We start from the raw sequence: 24,538 nt of genomic DNA, 5'->3' as shown, positions 1-24,538 counted from the left end.
TTGGAGCAGATGCCAGCCACGTGCCCTCCCAGCTAACAGAGGTTTTCCAGACACCATTGGCCATCCTCCAGTGAAGGTACTCGATTGTTGATGTGTTACCTTGGACACTTTATGGCCTTAAGACTGTAACTGTGTAACCAAATAAACCCCCTTTATAAAAGCCAATCCATCTCTGGTGTTTTGATTCTGGCAGCATTAGCAAACTAAAACACCACTCATCTGTTGAAGGACACTAGGATTGTTTCCAAGCCGCTATGAACATCGGCATACAAATGTCTGTGTCGCTGCTTTCAGATCTTCTGGGTGTATACAGAAATGTGGAATTGCCAGATAGTAGGGCAATTTGGTATCTTTTGCATCTTTTGTGCAAAAACTTGAAGGAGGTGAGGGAGTGAGCTAGGCGGATATCTAGGGGAAGCGCCTTCCAGGCAGAGGAAACAGCCAGTGAGAGGCCCTGTATGTCACCAGAAGGAAAGCTGAGGATAAAAACTGGGACTGTATAACTTAGTGAAATCTAGAGTGGAGGATGATGTTTGATTGTACACATATAAGAAAGTTCTTACGTGAATTAGAACAAATGTACATCACTATTACAAAGTGTTAATAATAGGGTGGTATATGGGAAAAGATACAATTAATGCAAACTAAAGATAGTAACATTGCAATATTTTTTCCTCTCAGGAACGGGGCTCGTGGGGTGCGCATTTCTCCTCGGCCGCCAGGGGGCAGCAGTGACTTCGGGGCCGAGCGCCGGGGTTTGTGGGGTGAGGGGTCAGGTGGGGTGAGGCCTCTCCCAGACCCCTCCCCTCTCCCGCAGCTCGCGTCCACGCCGCGGCCACATGAGCTCCCAGTCCTGGCGCATGCCCATCACGCCTAGCCGAGTCCTTTGCTTGCCGCGCCTGCGGTCTTCCACGCCAGCAGCCCCCTGGCTTCGATCGACTTTCTTCAGCGGGCTCAAGCCGCGCCTTCCTCCGGCATTGAGTTGCAAGGATGTTGGAGAAGAAGGGGTGGGAAGGGGGTAGGGGTGTGGGTGTGGGGCAAAGAGGAAATCCAGAGACTGAGGGAGCCCCCCTCCCCACGGAATGCAGACCTTTCCCCAGTTCTTCAGGCGGACCAGCCATCGTGAGGGGTCTCACCATTGCTGAAGTTTAAAAGACAGCCTTTGGACTCCAAAGCTGTCTCCTGCTTCACGTAACACCTTTTTATTTTAAAAATTTTAAATATTTATTAAATACTTAATGGTGGTTAAGAAAGACTCAAACAGTAGAAAAGTACATACATTGAAAAGTCTCTCTCCCATCACCTCATGCTGGACCGTGATGGTCCTCTCACTGCTCTTTTTGCCCTTGTTCTCACTGCCCTTCACCCCCACCCCCACCTCCCTCCAAATCACAATGGCCAGAGGGTTCTGTCTAAGGGGCAGATCCGACAAGTTGAAACCCTTCAGTGGGTGTCCATCAACAGATGAATGGTTAAATAAAATGTAGTCTATCCAAGCAAGGTTATGTTAGCCAGCCATAAAAAGGAAAGAAGTACTGATACATTTTACAAACATGGGCAAACCTTGAGAACATACTGATGCCAGAGGGCAAATATTGTATGATCTCACTAATATGAAATATCTACAATAAGCAAATTCAGAGAGAAAGAAAGTAGATTAGAGGTTACCAGGGGCTGGGGGAATGGGGAGTTATTGCTTAATAGGTACAGAGTTTCTGTTCTGGGTGATGAAAAAGCTTTGGTAATGGATGGTGATTGATAATAGCACAGCTCTATAAATGTAATTTATACCACCGAATTGTACTCTTAAAAATGGTTAAAATAGCAAGTTTGATGTTGTATATATGTTACCACAATTTAAAAACAACAACAAAACTTCAGAGGCTCCTCACTGAGTTAGGACAAATGCAAACTCCTTACCGGGATTGCCAGGGCCTCTCCCTATCTGGCCCCAGCCACCCCATTCAGCCCTTCTCCTTCCTGGACTCTATGCTCTGGCCACATCCTGAGATTGTCCAAGCATCCCCGATCTGGCCAAGTCCTACTGGCCAGTCCCATAGCTTCCTGTAGGTCACAAATGATCGCGGGGAAGCTTACCTGTCTTCAAGTCTGGCTTCCTTTTCAGGACAAGAAAGAGTCTCTTTACCCATCAGTGTTTTCCATGCGTGCATGACTAACAGTGAGACCTAACACTTTAAATAGCGCTAGTTCCACGCCTGGCGCTGTCCTAGGTACTTTACATGTATACATTAACGTAATCCACACAACCACCCCGAGGTTTTACCCCTACAGAAATTAAAGCCCTGAGCAGCTAAGTAACTTATCCCAGGTATTAGGGGGACGAGCCGGGGTTTGAAACAGGCGGTTTGGTTTCCCATAAACGAGCCAAGGGCTGGAAGAAGGGTGGGACCTCGGGGCAGGAACAGGGCTCGCTCCACGCGTTTCGCATCTGTGGGTCTTCCCACCCTCTTCCGTTTTGCTCTCAGGGAGCCCGTCTTATAGATCAAGAGACAGTGGCCCACAGACAACTCTGGGCGCCCGGGCGGGGAGCATGGCGTTTGTCCGGAGCAGGAGCATAGCCGGAATGGGCGGGCGCCCAGGTCGCGAGTCCTCCGCGCCAAACTTCAACTCCCAGGAGGCACCGGCGCCTGCGTGACGTCACGGCGGCGGAGGGCGCAGGCGGCTCGGCTCGCCGGGCCCGTCGACCGTACGAGCCGTTCCTCTCGGACCCGTGCCCCGGCCCTGGCCCCGCGGTGAGTGGATCCTGCGGTGCAGATCCTGCCCCCAGAGGCCCCGCAGCGCGCGGCCGCAGCGTCCGCCGGTGCGCGGGAGCGCGCGCGGACGGGGTGGGGAGAGGGGCTGGCGTCTACCATATGGGGGTGGCGGGGTCCGGCTGAACCAGATGACCCCGCGGAGGGGGACCCGGGACCCACAGAATGGATTCAGCCGGCTTTGCTGGTTGCTGCATGTACGCAGGCCAGGCGCCCGGGGCCCGGGTCTGAAGGCGCTGGGTCGGGGTCAGCCCCACCCCCTGAACGAGGGTGCCCCAGACAAGAGGCGGGGGCGCAGTTTTCGGACTGGACGGGAGTAAGGGACCCCTCCTCCCCTCAAACCTCCAGAGCTCCCGGTGGAAGACTAGGAGCTCCGGACAACAAGGTTGTTCAGGCTCGGCCTGTTGTGTTTGGGGAGGTGATTGAAGGGGTGGGTAGCCAGTACCCGGGTCTGGGGAGACCGATGCTCACGGGAAGAGGTGGCACGGGTCATTTGGACTTGGATCCTTACAACCCGCTTTCCCCCGCCCCGGTAGATGGGAGCTGCATCCCGGGGGCTGAGTCTGTCAGCCTCCTCCACCGGCCCTCGCCCCTGAAGCCAGAGAAGCCCTTGCCTACGCCCCCACTCCACCCCCACTCCCACTTTGTCCTGTTTTGGGGTGGCCTCAGTCTGTCCAGCCCTCAGCCCTAGCTGAGTCCGACAAAGGAGCATCAGGAGAATGATACTGGCGTCGGTACTGGGGAGTGGCCCCCGGGGTGGGCCATCTCTCCGGCCCCTCCTGGGACCTGCAGTCTCGCTCCGGGGCCTCTCCACCTCAGCCACTGACACACACCACGTGGAGATGGCACGGGAGCGCTCCAAGACCGTCACCTCCTTTTACAACCAGTCTGCTATCGACGTGGCAGCAGAGAAGGTGTGCAGCTGTGGGGGCTAGAGGCGGCCAGGGGTCCTGAGCTGGGGTGGGTGTCCAGGGAAGCAGCAAAGCTTCTGTGGGGTGGGAGGGAGGTGTTAGAGGTCCAGTGCCCAAGACCCATCTGCCCCTGCAGCCCTCAGTCCGCCTCACTCCGACTATGATGCTCTACTCTGGCCGCTCTCAGGACGGCAGCCACCTTCTGGTAAGATTCCTGCCACCTATCTGTCCCTTGGCCGCTGGAGCTTAGGCCCAGCCACTCAGGCATCATCCCTGCCTTCCCTTCTCTTTTTCTTCTAGAAAAGCGCTCGGTACCTGCAGCAAGAGCTGCCAGTGAGGATTGCTCACCGTATCAAGGGCTTCCGAAGCCTGCCTTTCATCATTGGCTGCAATCCCACCATCCTGCATGTGGTAAGGGGGTCTCCAGAGGGTGTGGGTCTCCCTAGTGGGTAGGGTCTCAGATCAATGTGCCCCAACCCCACAGGGTTGTCAAACCCAGAGAGGCAGAGACTTGCCTGCCAAAAGGTCTCAGGGCTATAGAGGACTCAGCCTCAAGCCTTCACGGAGGCTTGAAAGGCCACAATAGAGGTTTGAATCCAGTGAATTGGGGGGAGGGGTCCGTGGGTAGGCACGGGTGGTTGTTCGCTTCCTAGTGCCCACAGCTGCACTGTGATTCCCCATGTCTCTTCCTTACAGCATGAGCTGTACATCCGTGCCTTCCAGAAGCTGACTGACTTCCCTCCGGTGAGGGCTGGGCTAGGGCAGGGTGAGGGGCTGAGAGGTCAAGGCCAGACCACCTCTGCTCACGGCTTTGTGGCCTGCAGATCAAGGACCAGGCAGACGACGCCCAGTACTGCCAGCTGGTGCGACAGCTGCTGGACGACCACAAGGATGTGGTGACACTCCTAGCTGAGGGCCTGCGGGAGAGCAGGAAGCACATAGAGGTCAGGGTGATGCAGTGGGGGCTCAGGCCTGGTGGGGGCGCTGAAAGGGAACAGGGGTTTTGAGGCCCCACTCTTTACCAGGATGAGAAGCTCGTCCGCTATTTCTTGGACAAGACGCTGACTTCACGGCTCGGGATCCGGATGTTGGCTACACACCATCTGGCACTCCATGAGGACAAGGTGGGTGGTTGGAACCTGTGATCCAGCTGGGAGTGTCACAGGGGTTGAGGGGGGCTCCCAGGGGCTAGAGATCTGGGTCAAGGGCCAAGGGGACAGGCTTGGGGCTGATCTGGTGGCAAGCATTTGATGGCTAAAGTGGAGGGTGGAGGTGTTGCCTAGTCCTGACTCTCTTTCCCCTGCCAGCCTGACTTTGTCGGTATCATCTGCACTCGCCTCTCGCCAAAGAAGATTATTGAAAAGTGGGTGGACTTTGCCAGGTGAGGCTGGAACAGCCAAGGGGGTGGATGTCTTGGGGACAGAGAAGAGTGGGGTCTGAGTCCTTGCCTGGGGTTTCTCAATGCTGGCACTCCTGACAATTTAGGTCAGATAAGTCTTTTGCTTTTGGAATGGGGGTGGGGGTCTTGTGTGCATGTTAGGATGTTTTGCACCATCCCTGGCTTGTACCCAGTTGATATCAGTAGCACCCCCAGTTGTGACAACTGAAAATGTCTCCAGACATTGCCACATGTCTTTTGGTTGGCAGAACTGCCCATAGTTGAGAGCCACTGGTCTAGGGGCTCCTGTCTGAACCCACGCTTCTATCCACAGACGCCTGTGTGAGCACAAGTACGGCAATGCCCCCCGCGTCCGCATCAACGGGCACGTGGCTGCCCGTTTCCCCTTCATCCCTATGCCACTGGACTACATCCTGCCCGAGCTGCTCAAGAATGCCATGAGGTGGGCTGGCAGGACATACCAGGGACAGGGGAGGGGAAAGAACTGGGCTGGAGCTGGGGTGTCACCACCTACCAGCTCTGCACCTGCCCCCCACACAGAGCCACAATGGAGAGTCACCTGGACACACCCTACAATGTCCCTGATGTGGTCATCACCATCGCCAACAATGATATCGATCTCATCATCAGGTTTGTCCTGAGTGAGCGTTGGGCTGGGGTGGCCAGCAGGGCGGGTGGAGGAGTTCCCGGCACTTTCTGACTCGTTGGATGACCACACACCTGTACCTGCCCCACTGCAGGACCTGGTCCCTGGTCAGACAAGACACTCTCTGGTCCTGAGATTCCTATGGGCTGGATTTTAATGGATCTGGGGCTAACTGCAGGGTTCCCATGGCCCTGCCCCTGTCAGCAACTCAGGGGCCTGGAGTTGGGAAACACGAATAACCTGTTGATGTGGGGCTGAGAATGAACATCCAGTCCTGTGAGAAGGGCTAGGAAGTCAGTGGCCCAGGTGGAGGTGAGGGTACAGAAAGGCAGCTATGCGGACAAGGCCCAAGGGTCTGGGAGAACCACATTCTACCTCTGGGCAGAAGGGCCAGGAAGGCAGACATAGCAGGGTCTGCATGGGAGGTGCGAGCCTCCCCATCAGAGCTGAGCCAAGCCCATGGCATCGGCATTCTGCCAGGATCTCGGACCGCGGTGGGGGAATTGCTCACAAAGACCTGGATCGAGTCATGGACTACCACTTCACAACGGCTGAGGCCAGCACCCAGGACCCCCGGATCAGTCCCCTCTTTGGCCACCTGGACCTGCATAGCAGTGGCCAGTCAGGACCTATGCACGGGTGAGGACCCCCTGACCAGGATGGAGGGAGGGGTCCCCAGGGACTTGAGTCTCTGAAGCCCCCTGTCCTGTCCCCATGCCCACCCCCCAGCTTTGGCTTCGGGCTGCCCACGTCACGGGCCTACGCGGAGTACCTCGGTGGCTCCCTGCATCTGCAGTCCCTGCAGGGCATTGGCACGGACGTCTACCTGCGGCTACGCCACATCGATGGCCGGGAGGAGAGCTTCCGCATCTGACCCCAGAGCCCTTGGCCTGCTCACCTGCCCAGCCTGGGCCACACTCCCTGCCAGACCTTCCAGGCCAGGCAGGGCTCCCCCTGCTCCACACGCTGCTGCATCTTGGGTCCTAGGTCTCCAGTCAGGTGGATTTACATGGAGCTGGGCACCCTTCCCGCAACTCCCACACAAGGTCCATTGCTATCCTGCCTCCAGGCCTTGGAGGGGGGAAGTAGAGACTTCTGAGGCTTCCAGCAGCAGCTCCATCACTCTCCTTCCTGGGGGACTCCCACTTTGACCTGCTGTTTATTAAAGTTCACATTTTGAATGCCCCTTTGGGCCCCTTGTATGGGGAGGGCAAGTGAGCATTTGCTTCTGCCCCTGTTCAGGTTTCCTTGGCCTTTGGGTTTAACTGGTTCACGTCCCAGCCTTTTAACTGTACTGACAGCCTGGGAGACAGGGAGTGCAAGTGGAACCAAGTCTCTTGCACATCTGGTTTGGCAGGAGCAGAATGACTGGCAGTTTGTGCAAAGATCTTTCATTCATTTAACAAGTGTTTCTAGATCTCAGACAGTACTGAAGTCCAGGTTGGCATAGCTCCAGGCCTCAGTTCTGACTCTTCCCTTCCCACTAGTCACGGGTTCTAGAGCTGAAGGTCACCAGATTGGGCAACTTCCTGAGCCACCTGACTCCTGAGCCTCAGTAAGGTTAAGAATACTGCCTACTAGCTGTGTCTCCTGCTGCCAAGGAAAGGAACACATAAGGCTGTGTCCCTGCAGGCCTCAGCAAAGACTGGATGCCCCACCAGAGGAAGGCAGGCCTTATTTGGGCAAAAGGTTAGACTTGAAGCAGAACTTCCTGTGAGAAGCAAAACTCCAGAAAAGGTCTTAGGTGAAAGCCCTTCCCATCTTGCCAGGGAAGGAGAAGAAAGTCTGAGGGCCTGTCTGGTGGATCTGGGGAAGAGAGTATTACCCTCTGTCTCTTGCCTTCACATCTCTGAGCCCTAGTGACTCTGAGCCTGGCTCTACACCTAATTGAGCTAAACACATTCATTAACTACTTGCCTATCCCCTGTTAAAGGCTCTGTTGGGATGTGGGAGAGGGGAGGTCCCTTGCTGAAAAGGGAAGCTTTTGTAGGCAAAACAGCTCTTGGCCCCAGAGCAGGTCACCAAAGAGCCTCAGGTGCTGGCCTGTGAGAGCACATCTGAGGGAAACTGGGCATACAAGAAAGAAAAGGAACCTCAGGGGATCTAGCAGAACCTCTACCTAGTCCTAGGAAGAACAGTAAGTGTGCATGCACTGGTGGCCTGTGGGTTGGAGGAAGAACAGTGAGGGGGCTAGTGCTGTGACCCTAAAAAGGGATTTAAAAGGCCTAAGCTAATCCTTAATTAGAAAGGACAGCACTGGTAACCGAATGTGTCAGGTGAAGTAAAAAATGAGGTACCTGGGTAGGTGGGATAACAATCTTAAAGATACAAGGGGATGGAGGAAGTCATTAGGATTTTAGTTTTTTTTCTTGCCTGTTTTTTTTTCCCCCTTCTGTTTCTTATGCTGCCAGACATCTGGCACTTACTGGTTCCCATGCACCTCCAGTTCCCAAAAAAGCCAAGTTACCAGCACTTCCCACCACCACTCCTCACTGATAGCTAGCTCTCAGGTATTTCTTGATCCTCTGAGCCCCACACTCAGGCCCTGAGCATCCCACCTCTCTCAATGATTTGTCCAGTAACCAAATTATAAATCAAAGGAGATTCAGAGAGTGGCCAAAAGGAAAGTTTATTGAGTACAGATCCTGACTGGAGCTACACAATACACACTGGATGCATATCTGGTTTAACCTTTACCGAGGCTCAGAGAGAGAGAGTCCTTACTCGTATACCTTACCCAGGGAATTAGGGGCAGGGGAGGGTCAGAACCAACCATTCCTGAGTCTGCCCAAGACGCTCCCCACTGTATCCACTGCTTTTAATTAATGCTTAGGGAACGTCTCGTTTGGAGGGGCCTGGGCCTTTCTTTAGAAACCCTTTATTCTGTAAAGGTAATTTGTTGGCTCTACCTGGACGCATTCGTCCTGCGTCTTCCACCCCAACTCTTAGCTATTTTTCAGCCCGAGCAACTAAACTCTTCAACAAAGGGGTGACTAGTGTTAGGCTGGGGAAGCAGGATAGTGGGGGGGAAGGGCGTTAATTCCAGGCTTAGAGAAGGCCTGAGGACAAAAGGGAAATAACTGCGACATTACCCACAACCTTGATGCCAGACAACCATGAAGGCCACGCAAGCTCTGTCCCGTTGAGTTGGGGCAGCGCCTCTGACAACTGGCACGTCTCAGCTTCCTCTGGCACCAGGGCCTTTAAAAAGATAAAGCTGAGTCACCACATCAGGGAAGTCTTTCTCCTCTCTTCGACTCTAGGGTGCGGCCATGTACCCAAACGGAAACAAACTCCAAGGCAAGCCGCGCCGTAAACAGCAAGCTGCCGGCGCTGCAGAGACGGCTGCACGAACCAATGGCTTCCTGCTACGTCACAGAGCCCGCCTCCGCCACGCAGAGCTGACCCGGAGCTTAACTCGCGGCGCGGGCTTCTGGCGTCACTTCCTCTAAAGGCATGGCGGCACAGGGAGCGGCGGCGGCGGTTGCGGCGGCGACTTCAGGGATCGCGGGAGAGGGCGAGCCCGGGCCCGGGGAGAATGCGGCAGTCGAGGGGACTGCTCCGTCCCCGGGCCGCGTCTCTCCGCCGACCCCGGCGCGCGGCGAACCGGAAGTCACCGTGGAGATCGGAGAAACGTACCTGTGTCGGCGGCCGGATAGCACCTGGCGTGAGGGCGGGGCTCAGGGCCGGGGGCGGGGTTTTGAGATCTTGGGGGCGGGGCCTGAGAACGGGAGCTCAGAGGGGCCAAGCTTTGTGGCTGTGCGTTGTTGTGTGTGGGGGGGCGGGCCAGAGGAATGAGAACTTGGGGTTGGGGGTTCTCTCCCTCGGCATTACTCTGGACTCCTTCTCGGGCGTGGCCTACAAACCCCGCCTGTCAGGCAATCGCCAGATTCTTCTATATAGAATTCCCGTCCCCACACCCTTCCCCTTTATTGTTCCCTTTCTTGTTCCCTTTCTTGTTACCCTGCTTCTTCACCGGTCTCTTGTCATTGTGTCCTCCCATTCTGTCCGTTCCCCATAGCCGCCTACAGAGAGGACCATAAAAACAAGCTTCCTCTTCCCTTGCCTTGCTTTCACTCGTCTCCAAAATGAACCACAAACTCTTTAGAATGGCATTCATCTTTTTTGGCCTGCTTTCCGGTTTTTAGTCACCCCTAACAATGGCTTTCATCGGACCAGGCTTTCTGTGCCCTGGGAAGACCTCACCTGTGGCCTCTGCTTGAAATGGCCTTTCTTCCTTTGTCCTTGTTCACCAGGCTAGCTCCCACTCATCCTCTTGATCACATCCGCTCATTCTCTGGGATGTCATTCTTGACCCCATTCAGGCAAAGTGAGTTGTTCCCTTCTGTATGTTCCCAAAGCATATTCCTCATATCTCAGCTATGGTATATGTAATGTTATGTTGCAATTGTGTTTGTGTCTTCCCGTGCCAAATTGGGAATGTCCGAAGGGCAGGACCTGTTGTGATTCATTGCTGTGTTCTCTGTACCCATACCTAGCAACATGGGGGTAGAGTCAGACAAACAGCCTTACTCGTTTATCAGATAGTTTGCTAGATATTAGATGCTGCACTAGAAACTTTACAGGCATTAACTCACTCTCCAAGATGGGCCCCATAATTCCTATTTTACAGACAAAGAATCTGAAGCACAGAAAGCTGAAATAACTTGTGCTGTTATATATAGCTAGGAAGTAGGGGAGCTGGAATATAAACTCTGGCAGCTTGAACCCAGAGCCAATTCTCCTGACACCCCAGATGAATGAATGACAGTATAGTTAGTTAAACAAACATTGAATTTAGAATCATATTTAAAGTCACATAAGTATTAGCTCTTCCCACTTTTCAAACTTGTGACCCTGGGTAAGCCTCAGTTTTCTCATCTGTAAGAGAGCCTGCCTGCTGCACAGGGTTGTAAGTAGATTGAATGGAATGACAAATGTGGATGGATGGGTGAGGTTACATGTGGCCCTGGAATCTGGAAACTGCACCTCAGTTGCAGGATCTCTGTTGTCCCAGCCCTGCCTTGCGTCCTGATGATCCTATCCATTTTCCTTCCCAGATTCTGCTGAAGTGATCCAGTCTCGAGTGAATGACCAGGAGGGCCGAGAGGAATTCTATGTACACTACGTGGGCTGTGAGTAGCTTTGGATGCCCAGGGCCTGGGGGGAGGGGAGGGGTAGCAGGGCAGCACCCTCATGGCCTATCCCCACAGTTAACCGACGACTGGATGAATGGGTCGACAAAAACCGGCTGGCGCTGACCAAGACAGTGAAGGATGCTGTGCAGAAGAACTCCGAGAAGTACCTGAGTGAGCTGGCCGAGCAGCCGGAGCGCAAGATCACTCGCAACCAAAAGCGCAAGCATGATGAGATCAACCACGTGCAGAAGGTCCGGGCCCCTTCCCCTTCCCTGGGGCCCTAGGACGCCCCACTACTTCTGCCATCTCCTGTGGGCCTCTTGGGCACCAGTGCCAAAACCACAGTACCTCCCATTCTTGAACTCCTACAGTGTGTCAGGAACTTTACCTACCTCCTCTCATTTACTCTTCACAGATGAGAAACTGAAGCTCAGAGAGGGCAAGGGCTTGGCTACAATTCCCACAACAGGGAACTGGCACAGTTGGGACTGGAATTCGGGCCCCCTTCAGCCTTAGCTTCCTTTGTATCCTGTTTGCTGTGCCACCTTAGGCAAACTGACTTGAAGTCAAAAGAGAAGATTGGGAATGAATGATATTGGGCCTTTGCTCTTGCCAGGCCCCATGCTAAGTACTTTTCATATATGTGAACTCATCAGATCCTCTCCAACAGTTCATCACCACAGGGATAATTATCTTTTTTTTGTAGATGAGGAAGCAGGCTCAGAGAGGTTAGGTAACATGCCCAAAGTCACACAGCTACTAAAATTGTGGGCTGGAATTGGAATAATAATGCCAAGCATTTATTGGCCTGTGAGCCAAGTAGGATGCTAAGTATTTTACATCCATGATCTCACCAAAGCCTCACAGCAACCTCTGAGGTAGGCACTATTATCATTCCCAGTTTACAGGGGAGGCAAATAGGCTTAGCAACTTGTTCAGGATTACCCAGTTGGGAATTAAATTTACACCCAGGCAGTCCAGCCTCAGAGCCTGTGTCCTTGACCATGGCTACACGTCTTAGAAACTCAGGCCATTTGTTTCTAAAACCTCACTCTCAGCCTCAGTTTCTTGATCTGTAAAATGAGGAGTGTAAATCAGATCAGGATTTACTGAGCTCTCAAAGCCTTCTGACATTCATTAGTTGCAGCCAAAGTGATTTCATCTTTCTGAGTGCTCACTGTTTTGCAGCAGTGTATTTCAAACTGTGGGCTATAGCCTGTTAGTAGATTGTAAAACTGATTCAGCGGATTGTGACCAGCATTTAAAATTTAAAAAAGGAAAAAAGAAATAGATAGAAAATATCAGAATGCATTATACTTTTTAAAGGGTAAGTATTGCTTTGGGAAGCTTTTACTTCACATACAAATGCATGCAAGTATATACCTGAATATGTCAACTGGTTTACAATGCCAAATGCACTTCTTACTGTGAGTTGTGATTAAAACAAAATTTGAAATGCCCTGATCTAAAAAGATTTCCCAGGGTCTAAAGAGCACTATCCAATGGAACTGTCCATGATAATGGATATGTTCTATTTCTACGCTGTGCAATGCCATAGCCACTAGCTGCATGGGCACTTGAGTTGTGTCTAGCATGATTAGGAATTAAATTTTATTTAATTTTAATTTAGTCACGTGATTATAGTGACTACTCTATTGGACAGCACAGGTCTAAGGTCCTATTAGTTTCCTGACCAGTTGGCACTGGGAATTAAGTCTTAAAAGATGTACCTCTAAGCTAGTGATCAGCAGGGTGGAAAACGGGGCCGGTGGTGATAAAAAATTAAAGAACGGATATTAAAACAGCAAGTTAATCATCAGGGTTCTTCAGAGCCTAATTAATGTTTAATTCTAAATAAATTACAGCATTTAAGACAAGTACTGTTTTTGTAGTTCTTTAACGCATTTGCAGAAGAGGATTGTGTTTTGTGAGATCTGGGGAGTGTGTTTTAAAGAGGTGAGTGAGGAGAAAACTCTTTCTTCCCTTGTCTTTGTGGTGGTCAGAGTTGGACAGACTCAGAGACCAGGCTGATTACCAGCTTGGTGAGGTTGGGCAAGTGACCTCACCTCTCTGTACCTCAGTTTCCTCTTTTGTACCATGGAGATAATGAGTACCCTTGTCCCAGAGGCTTACTGTAAGGACTGAATGAAATAATGCCTGTCGAGTACTTGGCACTTGAACTCATGGGCAGCTAACTAGGCCTCAGGGGCAAGTGGCCTCTCCCTGCCTTTCCCCTCGTAAAATAGAAATAAGAGCACTGTATCTCAGGGTTGCCTAGAGGGTTAAATGAGGCTGTGTAGGCAAAGTGCTTTCTGGCAGGGGGTTCTGGGTAAAACTCCAGCTCCTTTCTCCCTTTTCTTTTCAGCTACAGGTCAGCATGGCAGCCTACTCTGTTGTAGGTCAGAGGCTTTTTAGGGCCCCACTCCATGGACAGGCTGTACTTAGTTCCTTCTACGTAGTTTGGCCATGGGATGGGATGTGTTGTGAGTGTGATGTGCCTTTTAGTCCCTGTTTTCCAGGACTTGGGGAGTCGGGGAGACCAGGTAGGGGAAGTGGGATGACATCATTGATTGCTGCACTCCTGGTTTGGGAAGGATGGGGTGCATTCTGGATAGGAAGAACCCAGTCAGGCTTCTGGGAAGGGGGATGGGGGGAGGACAGGTGCTGGGTCTTGAAGGACAGGAAAGAGCACAATAAGAACAATTACACATGGTCGCTCACAGAGCCCTGCCTCACCATGGACTCATGGCTCATGCTCTGTGCCAGGTTGAATAAGCATTTTTCTGGTGGCAGTAAGAGGGGGAAAGGTATCCAAAGTGGAAATAACTGTATGTGAAAAGGCAAGAAGGCCAGAAAAAGAAGGGGTGTTGATAACAGTGTGGATCTGAGGGGGTTAAGAGTGGAGGCGAGGAACCTAAAGAGGCCTACTCAGTTGTCCAGACCCAAGATGGTAGCCATGGCTATGGGGAGTGGAACAGAGAGGAGGGCAATTCCAGAGATGTCTATGAGGTGGATTCAACAGGACTTTGCCTCTAATTGGACACCAGGCCAACAGAGAGGGAGGAGCCTGAGACCAGGCCTAGTTATTGGTCTCAGGCAGTTGGACAGAGGACGATGCTCCCGGTGAGGTGGGAACCCACACGGAGGAACAGGTTTGGGGGCAGAAGATGAGTTCCTCTCTGAATGCCTTGAGTCTGATGTGCCTGTGGGAGGGACCTCTGAGGCAGTCCCATGGGCAGGCAGCCACTCAGGTCTGGTGGTCAGGGAGGAGATCCAGGCCAGGGCCCACATCTGGAAGTCAGTAGCAGTTCCTGCCATGGGCATGGAAGAGATCCATTATTTCAGCCGACTCTCAGGACAACTTTGGCAGAGCTGGACTAGTCTCATTGTACAGCCGAAGCGCTTATCAACTTAAGGATTGGAACCAGGTCTCCTGCTCCTAGCCCTGTTCATCTGGTAAAAGATCCAAGTGTGGACATCAGGGGCATGTGTGGTTGGGCTGGCAGGTGGGCCATCAGGAGAGGATCTGGGAGCAGCCAGCTTTGGAAGCAGGTAAAACAAGTTAGCTATTAATATGGTTATTACTGCTGTTAGGGTGATGAGGTCTGGAAGACAGTGGGAACCCATGTGAGTTTTGGGACAGGGGAGGGTGACCACCCCCTTCCATTCACCTCTGTCCACTCCTCTTTCCTTGCCCAGACCTATGCAGAGATGGACCCCACGACGGCAGCCTTGGAGAAGGAACATGAGGCGGTAAACAGGGGCAGAGTCTGGTCTGGGGGTGCCCCCTCTCCTCTTCCTTGCCCCTACTGAGCCAGCCACGCTGCTTCCCGCTCCTACCCTGCCCACAGATCACGAAGGTGAAGTACGTGGACAAGATCCACATCGGGAACTATGAAATTGATGCCTGGTACTTCTCACCTTTCCCAGAAGACTATGGGAAACAGCCCAAGCTCTGGCTCTGCGAGTACTGCCTCAAGTACATGAAATACGAGAAGAGCTACCGCTTCCACTTGGTGAGCCAGGCTGGGCTGAGCTGGGCTGGGCTGGGCTGGGCTGGGCAAGGGAGGCAGGGACAGGCTTTGAGGCTGAGGGCAGCTGAGCCAACAGCTCTAGGAAATAGGGACACGACCAGAGGAGTTGAGTACAAGGAAAAGCCAGCCCATGGATTCCAGACCTGGCTCTGCTATTTGCTGGCTGAGTGACCGTGGCCAGCTTGTGGCCCTCTCCAGACCTCAGGATCGTCTTTTGGACAGTGGAGACAATATCCCTGCCCTACCTCCTCCTTGGGTTCCTGGCCCTTTGTCACATGTTTACCAAGATCAGCCCAGGGCCAGTCCTAGTGCAAAAGAGGAAGCAGACACAGCCCCTGAACAATGGGACCTTAGGGTGTGGGCAGGTGGGAAGCCTCCAGGCCAGGGACAAGGCCCTCACGTTGCTAGTGCAGTGGGGTATTTCTCAAAGTGTGCCATCTGAAGCAACCTTGTGCAGCGTTAGAAAAACCAAAGTCACTGAGTGGGGTCTTCTGAGATCCTAGCAGATCTGGACTGGACGCTTATCTACCTGTGTGGTGCTTTAGCGAGTTAACTTAGCCTCTCTGTGCCTCGGTTTCTTTGTAAAATCAGACCATCTCCAAAGATGGTTGATTGTTCGATGCAGGGGAGGTTTTAAGCCCAGGGTCTACAGATGGGGGAACTGAGACTCAGAGGGAACACTTGGTGGGTTGGTGGAGGGTGGGCCACGGAGTGGAGAGCCTGGGGGTCTCAAACGTATGCCCTCCCCTCCTTCCCACAGGGCCAGTGTCAATGGCGGCAGCCCCCAGGGAAGGAGATCTATCGCAAGAGCAACATCTCCGTGTACGAGGTAGATGGCAAAGACCACAAGGTGAGCCTGGCGGCTGAGGGTGCTGGAGGAGGCACCAGGCACCTCCTGGATGGCCCTCAGCCTGTGGCTGCTGTGGTGATAAGCACACGGCCCTGGGGTGCCAGCCGCGGGGGGCCAGTTTCTGTTCTCTGCCTGTGGACCTTTCTTCTGAGGGTTGGGGTGTAATTTAGGCTTGGGCTGTTCTGGAGCCCTGAGTGGAGATTCTTTTGCCTCAGGCTACTCTTAGAAAGCCTTTCTCTTTCTGCTGGAAGGAAAGCTGTTTGTTTTCCCTGGGGAGGGAACTCTTTAGTTCTATGGTTAAGCTCTCTGTGGTTAAGAAGGGCTGAGTTCCTTGTTGCTGGCGGAAAGACTGCAGCAGGGCAGGGTGGTGCCTGTGGGGGCTGCTTTGCTGTCTTTGAGAACTTGACCTTGGCCTGGTCAGTGTGGGAAGGCTCCCCCCAAGTGTCCTGGTTTCCTGGGAAGGGGCAATGGAGTGTAAGATGGAGACAGCTGGCTTTGGAGTGGCTGGCTGCCTTCAGATTGCCCCATCGCTTCCTTGCTGACCTTGGACAAGTTACTTAACATTTTTGTTCCTGTTTCCTCATCTATAAAACAAGTCATAGTAATGTTTACTTCAGAGGCTTGGTAGTGGAATAAGTGAGACAGCAAATGCCAATTACTTAGCACAGTGCCCGGCATCGAGTGGGTGCTTTGTAAACCGCGGGCCTTTGTTCTCCCTGGTGGCCTGTTGGGGCTCAGTTAGCCACCTGCTTGAGTGCAGCCTTTGCCTGCTGCTCTGTCCTCCTGAGCACAGACAGGTGGGATGGCAGAAAGGGCTAAGCTGGAGACAGGGATCCTGTGCCCAACCCCACCCTGTGCCGGTTATCAGGCCTTGGGCAATCATTTCCCCTCCCAGTGCCAGGCTCAAGCTTTTGGATCACAGGAGGAAGTGGATGTGAAAATGTTGTAAACTGTTAGATAAAGCCAATCCCAAGGTCCCAGGGTCCCTCCTGACATAGGTCTCTGGCCTGGGTAGGGTTTCTGGGCCTACACAAGCAGGCTGGCAAGGCCCAGCAGAGGAATGCGGCTGAGAGGGCAAGCAAAGCTCAGGCTTTGGAGTCAAGTGCAAGGCTCATCCATTCAAACATTCCCCAAACACCCAGCTTCATGCTGTGTGAGGTGCTAGGAACATGCCATGAATGAGGCAGACACAGCCCCTGCCTTTATGGAACTTACATTCCAGCTTGAATTCTTGCCCTGGCACTCACTAGGCCTGGGGCCTGCCACTTATCTCCTCTGAGCCTGTCTCCTGATCCAAAAGAGGGAGATAACAACAGGGACGATTGAGCTCGATTATGCATGTGAAGCACCAGAACCACAGTATTTAGCCGTCAGTGCTAGCCAGAAGTAGGCCAGCTCTGCCACTATCTCCCTGAGTACTAAGGGCTCCCTGGCTTTCAGTTTTCCTGTTCTTCAAAAACCAACTCTCTGTCAGGGTCCTTTCAATTCTAAGAACTCCTGTTCTGGTGAGGAGCCAAGTTCCCACCAGCTTGGCAGTGGCTGTTCTTTGGAGCCTGCTGCCCAGGCCTCAGGAGGCTGATCTGGGGAGTCCTGCCTGCTTCTTTTTTTTTTTCCCTGCCTTCTTCTTGAGCCAGCTCCCATTGCTCTCACTGCTCAGATTTACTGTCAAAACCTCTGTCTGCTGGCCAAGCTTTTCCTGGACCACAAGACATTGTACTTCGACGTGGAGCCCTTCGTCTTTTACATCCTAACTGAGGTGGACAGGCAGGGGGCCCACATCGTCGGCTACTTCTCCAAGGTGCTGGACCGGGAATCTCATGTTGGGGGAGGATGGGAGCCGGGATGTGACCGGAGTAGGGGCTGAGCCTCCCCGAAGGGCCCTGACCACCCGTTCCCCACAGGAGAAGGAATCGCCGGACGGGAACAACGTGGCCTGTATCCTGACCCTGCCCCCCTACCAGCGGCGTGGCTATGGAAAGTTCCTCATCGCTTTCAGTGAGTGGCTCCTGGCCTGGGCAGGAAGGGGGCAACCGTGGTGGGAGGTGCTAGGGCAGGGCTGGGTCCTCAGACCCTCATGTCTACCATTGCCAGGTTATGAGCTATCCAAGCTGGAAAGCACGGTAGGCTCCCCAGAGAAGCCGCTGTCTGACCTGGGTAAGCTCAGCTACCGCAGCTACTGGTCCTGGGTCCTGCTGGAGATTCTCCGAGACTTCCGGGGCACCCTGTCCATCAAGGACCTTAGGTGAGGGCCCTAGTCTCCAGCAAAGCCCCATGCGTGCCGTCCCAACAAGGACCTCGTGAGGGAGGCACCCCAGAACCGTTGGAGGGAAGGGCTCACCTCAGATGGGCTGTGATCCTTTCCCCTTGCTCCCTTCTGCTGTCCCGGCCTGGCCTCACCAGGGCACTCTCCCCAGCATCCCTCTAAACCCCTTCTGCAGCCAGATGACCAGCATTACGCAGAACGACATCATCAGCACGCTGCAGTCTCTCAACATGGTCAAGTACTGGAAGGGTCAGCATGTGATCTGCGTCACACCCAAACTGGTGGAGGAGCACCTCAAAAGTGCCCAGTATAAGAAACCACCCATCACAGGTGGGTGGGGGGTTGCCCAGGGTGTGTGCACGCATGTGTGTGTGTGTGTGTACATGCATGCGCGCGTGTGTTTGGGGTAGGTAGAAGGACTTTGGGAGCCAAGGCCTCCTTTTTTTTGCTGTTATATGATCCCTAAAACCAGTCGGACAAGTTCTCATTCCTGGGCTTCCCTGCCCCCTCCCCAGGACCCAGTCTGCCCTTTTGTTCTCACCTGAAGAGGTGAAACCTGGCCTGGGCCCAGAGCAGAGCAGCCAGGTGTGAGCAGGGCTGGCCCGGAGGCTCAGACCTGCCTTTCATGCCTCTTCTCCCCACAGTGGACTCTGTCTGTCTCAAGTGGGCACCCCCCAAGCACAAACAAGTCAAACTCTCCAAGAAGTGAGTGGCCTGTGCCTGCTGCCGGACCCCTGCCTCCTTGCCCCCAGCCTGTAAATATGTACAGACCTGTTGTCCCTGTCATTTTTTTTTTTTTTTTTTTTTAAATAAAGAAAACTTCTGCCAGTAGCTCTGGATTTTGGAGGCGGGTGGGAGAGGCTAAGAGCTGATGTCCTTCATCTCACCTCACACACACAGCCAGTTAGTTATGTTCAAAACATTTTACTCCTTCTTTTTACCCTGCTCCTCAGACCCAAGCTCCAGCCCAGTTCCGGGGGGGGCTCAGTCCTCCGGAGTCCAGGAGTCAGGGCTCAAGGGAGGCATGGTGGCCAATGTGGCAAGACTGGGGCCTTTTCTGTCCTTGAAACAAGCTGCCTAGAGGCAGCTCAAGCCCAGAAGACAGGAAGAGGGGGAAGCGATGGGCTCATCGGGCAGGGAGGCTGGAGCACTGGAGCCAGCCCTTTAGTAGCGATCAGCCCGGCCACTGCCCACTCATCTAGAAACAGCTCTTTGGGGGCTTCAGGGGAGCCCGACCAATAGGCTGTGGACAAGCAGATGGAGGCAGCCAGACGTTCCAGTGAACACCACAGGCAATAAAACTCCTCTCTGGAGATTAGAACCCTACAGAGCAGATCCTGAAGAGTGGGCTTAAGGGTCAGGTGCCCTGGCCCCCCACAGGGTCCTGGGAGGAAGCAATGGCTCTGGCCCAGAGGGTGTCAGGGAGGGGCCAGGTCCATTACTGAGAGCCGGCATCTGTCCTTGGGTGTGATGTGTCAGTCCTGGAAGCAGGGTCAGCTCCCGGGGTGAGTAGCTCAGTGGCCTGGCCAGGGATGGAGGAGGCTCAGGGTCAGGCCCAGTGGTAGCAGAAGGATGGGCCCCAGCGAGCCATGGCCTGGAGCCAAGTTGAAGGCCTGATGCTTGTGGCAGAGGTTGTCATCAGGCTGGGACTCCTGGGTTTGGGGCACCACCTGGGGTTGGAGCTGTGCCACATGGTAGTGGATCCAGGAGGCATAGCTGGAGGTCAGAGTGTACACACCAGGCCTGTTGGGGGCTCCACAGGCATCACCCCAGCTCACAATGCCTGCCAGATACCACAGGCCCCCCACGGGGCAGGAGAGCGGGCCCCCAGAGTCACCCTAGGGAGAAGAGCCACACAACAATTGTCAGGACCAGGCTCTGGGCCTCCAATCTTCCATGCCAGTCCTGGCCAGCCCACATCCCCAAAGACACACTTGTCTCCTCTGCTTCCTTGTCCCGATTTACCTGGCAGGCATCCTTGCCCCCCTGCACATAGCCAGCACACACCATGTCCGGCTGGATGAAGTGGGGTTCCTCGGGCTTGGCGTTGATGTTGTACAGGCAATTACATGTATCGCGGCTGATCAGGGGCACCTCAAGCTGCTGCAGGGGCCTGGGGGCCTGGAGGCTCACTGTGGGGGCAAAAGATGCTCACTCAGGGCCTCCTCCCCTCCCCTCCCTGCCTCTGGGCATCCAGCACCCAGCTCACCTGAAGGGGCCACATGGCCCCATCCGGTGACAGTACATTGGAGGCCGTTGGGGAAGGAGGCGTTGGCTGCGGGGAGGCAGATGGGCCGGATGGTGCGGGAGAAGGTGATGGGGCTGCTGAGGCGGAGGAGCGCGATGTCACCCTCGGAGCCCTCCTGGCGGTAGCTGTTGTGGGTGATCACTTGGGCCAGGGTGCGGACCTCAGTGTCAGGGGTGTAGGAGTCCAGCTGGTAGGCCCCCAGCTTTACCTCGTAGTCTTCCGTGCGGTGCTCCCTGCAGGGAGAGGGCAATGGCTGGGACCCAGGAGACTTCTTGTTCCATCCATCCCTGTGGCCTGAAACCCCAGATTCTGATCCCAGACAAAAGACCCCTATTTAGGCCCCCAAATTGCACCCTAGCTTTATCCTGTGACCTCTGAACCATCAGCCTCCAAACTCCTGACTGGATCATTTCAGACTTTATTGATACCCCCAAACCCAACCCAAGAACCTGTAGTTCTGTTCTGGATTGACCCCTGACCTTTGACCTCCAGCCCCCTTGTGACCCCTATGTCCTCCCCAACACCCTGCAGTACAGTTTGGTACCTGGGGAAGCAGTGAGCAGCTGACAGCACCCACTCATCAGACACAAGAGAACCACCACACACGTGGGTGCCGCTGTAGGTGATGCTGACCTGCCAGGGCCACTGACCAGAAGCCGCGTTGTCCCCACCGGTGATGCGTGCTTGGGGGGCCATGCCACAGAAGGCTGCAGGGAGGGGAGTGGGAGTCAGACCCCTAGTCCCGCCACTCCTGAGGTGTCCCCAGAGGCCTGGTTTGAAGTTTGGAAAGTCAGCTCACAGAAGCTAGCCGCCCTTTTGTCCCCATCCCACGGCTCAGCAGACACAGTCAGTTCTGCCCCCTTGCCGTGCTCTAGTTTCGGCCCATTACCTCATGTGCGTCACATGCCAGCCTCCTTCTTGTCAGGTCTTTCCATCCAGTCTGCTCCTTACAAGTCTGAAGATCTTTCTAAACCACAAGTCTGCCCTCCCTGCTTAAGGCCTTCACCCCTCCACCCCCCCACCCCCACCCTAAGAAACAGCCCGGACCTCCCCCCGCAACGTCCCTGACAACACCTCCAGCCAGCCTTCTCTACACCCTGTCACACATCAGGCCGCTGGCCGCGCACCTGTGGACTTGCTCATCCAGGTCCCTCTGCTTAGAATACCTTTCCCCCTTCCCCCTCTGCTCCCACGGAGGCCCCTCCAAGGGCAGCCCCTCGGGAACCTGGCCTCACTCCCCAGGCCGAGGCAGGCATCACCTCCCAGCTCCCAGGGCCCCTGTGCTTCTCCCAGCTTTGCCCAGTCCCTCAACTGCTTCCAGGCCTGCGACTGGGTCTGTTCCAGCCACAACCTGGACGTTCCCTTGGGACAGGGACCACATCCACGAGATCCCTGTGTCCCCCAGGGCCTGGCCAGGCACAGGGATGTGGTGAACAAGAGGATGGGGGGACCAGGCTGCCAGGCTGTGAACGTTCCGGTTCCCACAGAGGCCACTGTTTGGAGTGGGGCCCACCTCCCCTTCACAAAGTCACCTTCCGAGGAGCAGGGAAGACTCCCCAGCCAGACTCCTCCTCCTGCCACATATTAAGGGCGCTCAGGCCTGAAGGGGCTTTCACTTCCTTTATCTCACTGACTCCTGGCAGCAGCCCCAGAAGAGAGACAACAGCCCTTTTAGAGGTGAGGAAACAGAGGCTCAGCAAGGTGAGGGGCCTCGGCCAGCGACACACAGGCAGAAAGCAGCAAAGCCGGGAACGAAGGTCTGTCTGACTGCAGAGCCAGTGCGCGCCTTCAAAGAAAGGAAACCCTGGGCGTGTTTCTCTCAAAGAGACCTTGAGAGCCTGGGTTCAAATCCCAGCGAGACTGGCCATGTACCCTTGGGCAAGTCACTTCTCTGCACTTCAGCTTCTTCATCCAAAAATCAAACGAGGACTCTAATCGGCCTCTGGCAGGGCCACTGGGAGGCCAGAATGAGAAGGTGGGTGGGAAAGACAAGCCCTGTCAGAGGGTCAGGCCCTCGTTAAACACACCAGCAGGATCTGAGCGCAGCTCCCTCCCCCATTTCCTCTGCAAGCCTCACCTTCCTTCAGCCCCATCAGCCCCTGGAGCGAAGAGAAAGAAGGGGGTGGAATGCCAGGCGGAATTCCCAGACCTCTCAGCAGCTGCCTCTCCTCTGGAGGACCCAGGCCCAAGGGAGGAGGGAAGCCGGGAGCCGGGGAGGCTGAATCTGGAGCTTCTTGAGCCCAAGATGAGGGATATGGCCCAGAAAAGAGTCATGCCTGCCGCACCCCTCGGCGCATTCCTCCTTCCTCCCGCGCCTGCCCCTCCCGCACATTCTCACTCACCCATTCCAGACTGGAATAATCCAAACAGGAGCAGAGAGGTCACAGCCTCCCGTCGCCCAGGCCCCAAACCCAACCTCTGGGCCATGGCCCAGGACAAGGGCCCCTGGGGGAGACACCAGGCACCTGAGGGAAGGGACCTAGCGTTGGAGGACGGTTTCGAAGGCAGGATCCAGGCGTCGGGCCCAGAGGGAGGGGATCCAGGGGTCCAGGCTGGGAAGAACCAAGTGCCCAAGGCTGACTTTGAGGCAGGGACCGGGCACAGGGACACTCCAGGTCTCCACTGCCCGCAGTGAGGGCGCCGTCTCCAGCACGGCCTGACCACGCAGAGACCTCCCCCAAGAGGCGGCTCCTGGGGGGGAGGCACCTGCCTGCCCGCCTCTCCCCTGGCCCCGCCCTCCCTGCACCACACCTCGGCTCTCCCGCTGCCTCCCGGCCACCTGAGATCTCCCGGCCACCCAGGCTTGGAGGGGCGTGGGAAAGGGGAGGCAGGGAGGGCCCCAAGTGGCGGCCCAGCCAGAGTGCGCCCCCAGGCAGGGCTAATACCCCTGTCGTCCACCTGACACCCCCTCCCTGGCCCCCGGCTCTAACAGACCAGTTATGCACCTGCCCCCACCACTGCCCCCGGGCTTGGCCCAGCCTGATCACCCAGGGTCGGTGCTGCTCCTCCCTCCCCGCTCGGACAGACATCTGAGCCCAGGGCACTGGGGGACTGTCCCAGGCCAGGCCACTCCAGGCTCCAGGCCCTTCCTGCAGTGTCCACAGTCTCGTGTGTGTGTGAGTGAGCGCCTGGCAGTGCCCATCATCCCACAACTATTTACTGAGCGCTGGTGACCAACGACATTCCAGGCCCAGAGAGCAACACAGACACTGTCCCTGCCTTCCCTGAGCTCATGGCAAAGTGGGGGTGACGGACTTGAATCAAATCATCACACAATTATAGAATAATTATAAAGTAAGAACACTGGCGGTCAAGAAGGGGGGCTTTGGGGACTTGACTGAAGTTGGCATCCTGAAAGGCTCTTCAAGAGCTGAGCCCTAGTGATGTCACAAAAAGCGTTTGCAGGGAACAGGGTGGTCCAGGCCAAGCTCTCTAAAATGGAGAGTGCAGGGGGTACAAGTTCAGGGGAAGAAGGCCCGAGGGTCAAGCGGACCTTCTGTGAACCTTTGAGTCTATTTGGGCTCAAGCTTCAGGAAAATAGAACCCCTCACCCCTGACTTTCTAGTTCATTTTCCCGGAAGACTAGGTGTCTGGACTTTTGAGCCAAGACTTCAGGGCCCAGGCTGGAGGTCAGGGGGTTCCTGAAGTGGATGAGTGGGATGTAGGGGGCTGACTCCAGAAGGAGCCTAAGCTGGGGAGGAGGGAGAAAGACTGAAGGTTGTCTGTGGGTTGGGGGCTGACTCCAGAAGGAGCCTAAGCTGGGGAGGAGGGAGAAAGACTGAAGGTTGTCTGTGGGTTGGAGGTTAGAGCATGGGGTATGTTAAATATTCGTGAGGGGTGGCACCTGGGTGATGTGCTGGGTATAGGGATGTATGTCCCAGAGGGATTTGGGGTAATATTCAATTTCAGATCTGGCAGCTCTGCATGAGCCTGGCCCTTTAAGAACACACCCCCCCCACCCTTCTCCTGGGCTTCCCATGGAAACTTCCAGCTCCCCTCTAGATTTTCTCTCCCCCACCCTCTGCCCTCCCAACCCAGAGATCTTGACCCCAGCCCCAGAGCTGATTCCTCTGCCATCCTGTCAGCCAGCTTCCACCCCAAGGCCCCAAGGCCCTGTCCCTACCGCGGGACACCATATACCCTTTCTCAGTACTCAAACCCCATCCCCTTTAGGGATGTCCTTATCTGTTCCCAACTGGATGGGGTGCACTTAGTGGACTTATAAATTGGATCTCCACTGGGCCATGAGTTAGGGTGAGCAGGGACTGTTGGTTGGAT

At 54.8% G+C, this 24,538-nt stretch overlaps 3 protein-coding genes across 4 annotated transcripts; 2 read left to right on the top strand and 1 right to left on the bottom strand.

The window, feature by feature from the left end:
• Positions 1-2,603: 2,603 nt before the first annotated feature.
• Positions 2,604-6,913, top strand: BCKDK (branched chain keto acid dehydrogenase kinase). The gene is made up of 12 exons (XM_037813932.1): positions 2,604-2,753; positions 3,308-3,685; positions 3,819-3,887; positions 3,983-4,093; positions 4,379-4,426; positions 4,507-4,626; positions 4,708-4,806; positions 4,990-5,063; positions 5,395-5,523; positions 5,622-5,711; positions 6,208-6,366; positions 6,457-6,913. Exons 2-12 carry the CDS (start codon positions 3,491-3,493, stop codon positions 6,599-6,601), a joined length of 1,239 nt encoding a protein of 412 aa, XP_037669860.1. The 5' UTR covers positions 2,604-2,753; positions 3,308-3,490; the 3' UTR covers positions 6,602-6,913.
• Positions 6,914-8,765: 1,852 nt separating this feature from the next.
• Positions 8,766-18,834, top strand: KAT8 (lysine acetyltransferase 8). Of its 2 annotated transcripts, XM_037813930.1 has the most exons (11): positions 8,767-9,394; positions 10,788-10,862; positions 10,941-11,116; positions 14,565-14,618; positions 14,717-14,881; positions 15,660-15,749; positions 17,407-17,547; positions 17,651-17,744; positions 17,841-17,991; positions 18,188-18,342; positions 18,657-18,833. In XM_037813930.1, exons 1-11 carry the CDS (start codon positions 9,184-9,186, stop codon positions 18,719-18,721), a joined length of 1,377 nt encoding a protein of 458 aa, XP_037669858.1. In that variant the 5' UTR covers positions 8,767-9,183; the 3' UTR covers positions 18,722-18,833. The 2 variants fall into 2 exon arrangements, with proteins under 2 accessions (XP_037669859.1, XP_037669858.1); XM_037813931.1 differs by lacking the exon at positions 17,407-17,547 and having other exon boundaries at positions 8,766-9,394; positions 18,657-18,834.
• An 86-nt stretch (positions 18,835-18,920) lies between these two features.
• On the bottom strand, positions 18,921-22,942 carry PRSS8 (serine protease 8). The gene is made up of 5 exons (XM_037813933.1): positions 22,603-22,942; positions 20,805-20,967; positions 20,222-20,493; positions 19,978-20,144; positions 18,921-19,850 (listed from the first exon to the last, which is right to left on the bottom strand). The coding sequence occupies exons 1-5, from the start codon at positions 22,685-22,687 to the stop codon at positions 19,527-19,529; spliced, it is 1,011 nt and encodes a 336-aa protein (XP_037669861.1). The 5' UTR covers positions 22,688-22,942; the 3' UTR covers positions 18,921-19,526.
• Positions 22,943-24,538: the final 1,596 nt, after the last annotated feature.

The sequence above is a fragment of the Choloepus didactylus genome, chromosome 21, assembly GCF_015220235.1.
Source record: "Choloepus didactylus isolate mChoDid1 chromosome 21, mChoDid1.pri, whole genome shotgun sequence".
NCBI lineage: Eukaryota > Metazoa > Chordata > Mammalia > Pilosa > Megalonychidae > Choloepus > Choloepus didactylus.
Note: the sequence above shows the minus strand (reverse complement) of the source record. Positions and strands in the feature narration are given on the sequence as shown.

Coding starts and splice junctions, on each gene's coding strand:
- BCKDK (XM_037813932.1), top strand. CDS start 3,491: ATGATACTGGCGTCGGTACTGGGGAGTGGCCCCCGGGGTGGGCCATCT. Junction 4,627..4,707: donor AGAGCAGGAAGCACATAGAG/GTCAGGGTGATG, acceptor ACTCTTTACCAG/GATGAGAAGCTCGTCCGCTA. Junction 5,064..5,394: donor AAGTGGGTGGACTTTGCCAG/GTGAGGCTGGAA, acceptor TTCTATCCACAG/ACGCCTGTGTGAGCACAAGT.
- KAT8 (XM_037813930.1), top strand. CDS start 9,184: ATGGCGGCACAGGGAGCGGCGGCGGCGGTTGCGGCGGCGACTTCAGGG. Junction 17,548..17,650: donor TCGTCGGCTACTTCTCCAAG/GTGCTGGACCGG, acceptor CGTTCCCCACAG/GAGAAGGAATCGCCGGACGG. Junction 18,343..18,656: donor TAAGAAACCACCCATCACAG/GTGGGTGGGGGG, acceptor TTCTCCCCACAG/TGGACTCTGTCTGTCTCAAG.
- PRSS8 (XM_037813933.1), bottom strand. CDS start 22,687: ATGGCCCAGAGGTTGGGTTTGGGGCCTGGGCGACGGGAGGCTGTGACC. Junction 20,494..20,804: donor GCTGCTCACTGCTTCCCCAG/GTACCAAACTGT, acceptor CTCTCCCTGCAG/GGAGCACCGCACGGAAGACT. Junction 20,145..20,221: donor GGGCCATGTGGCCCCTTCAG/GTGAGCTGGGTG, acceptor TTGCCCCCACAG/TGAGCCTCCAGGCCCCCAGG.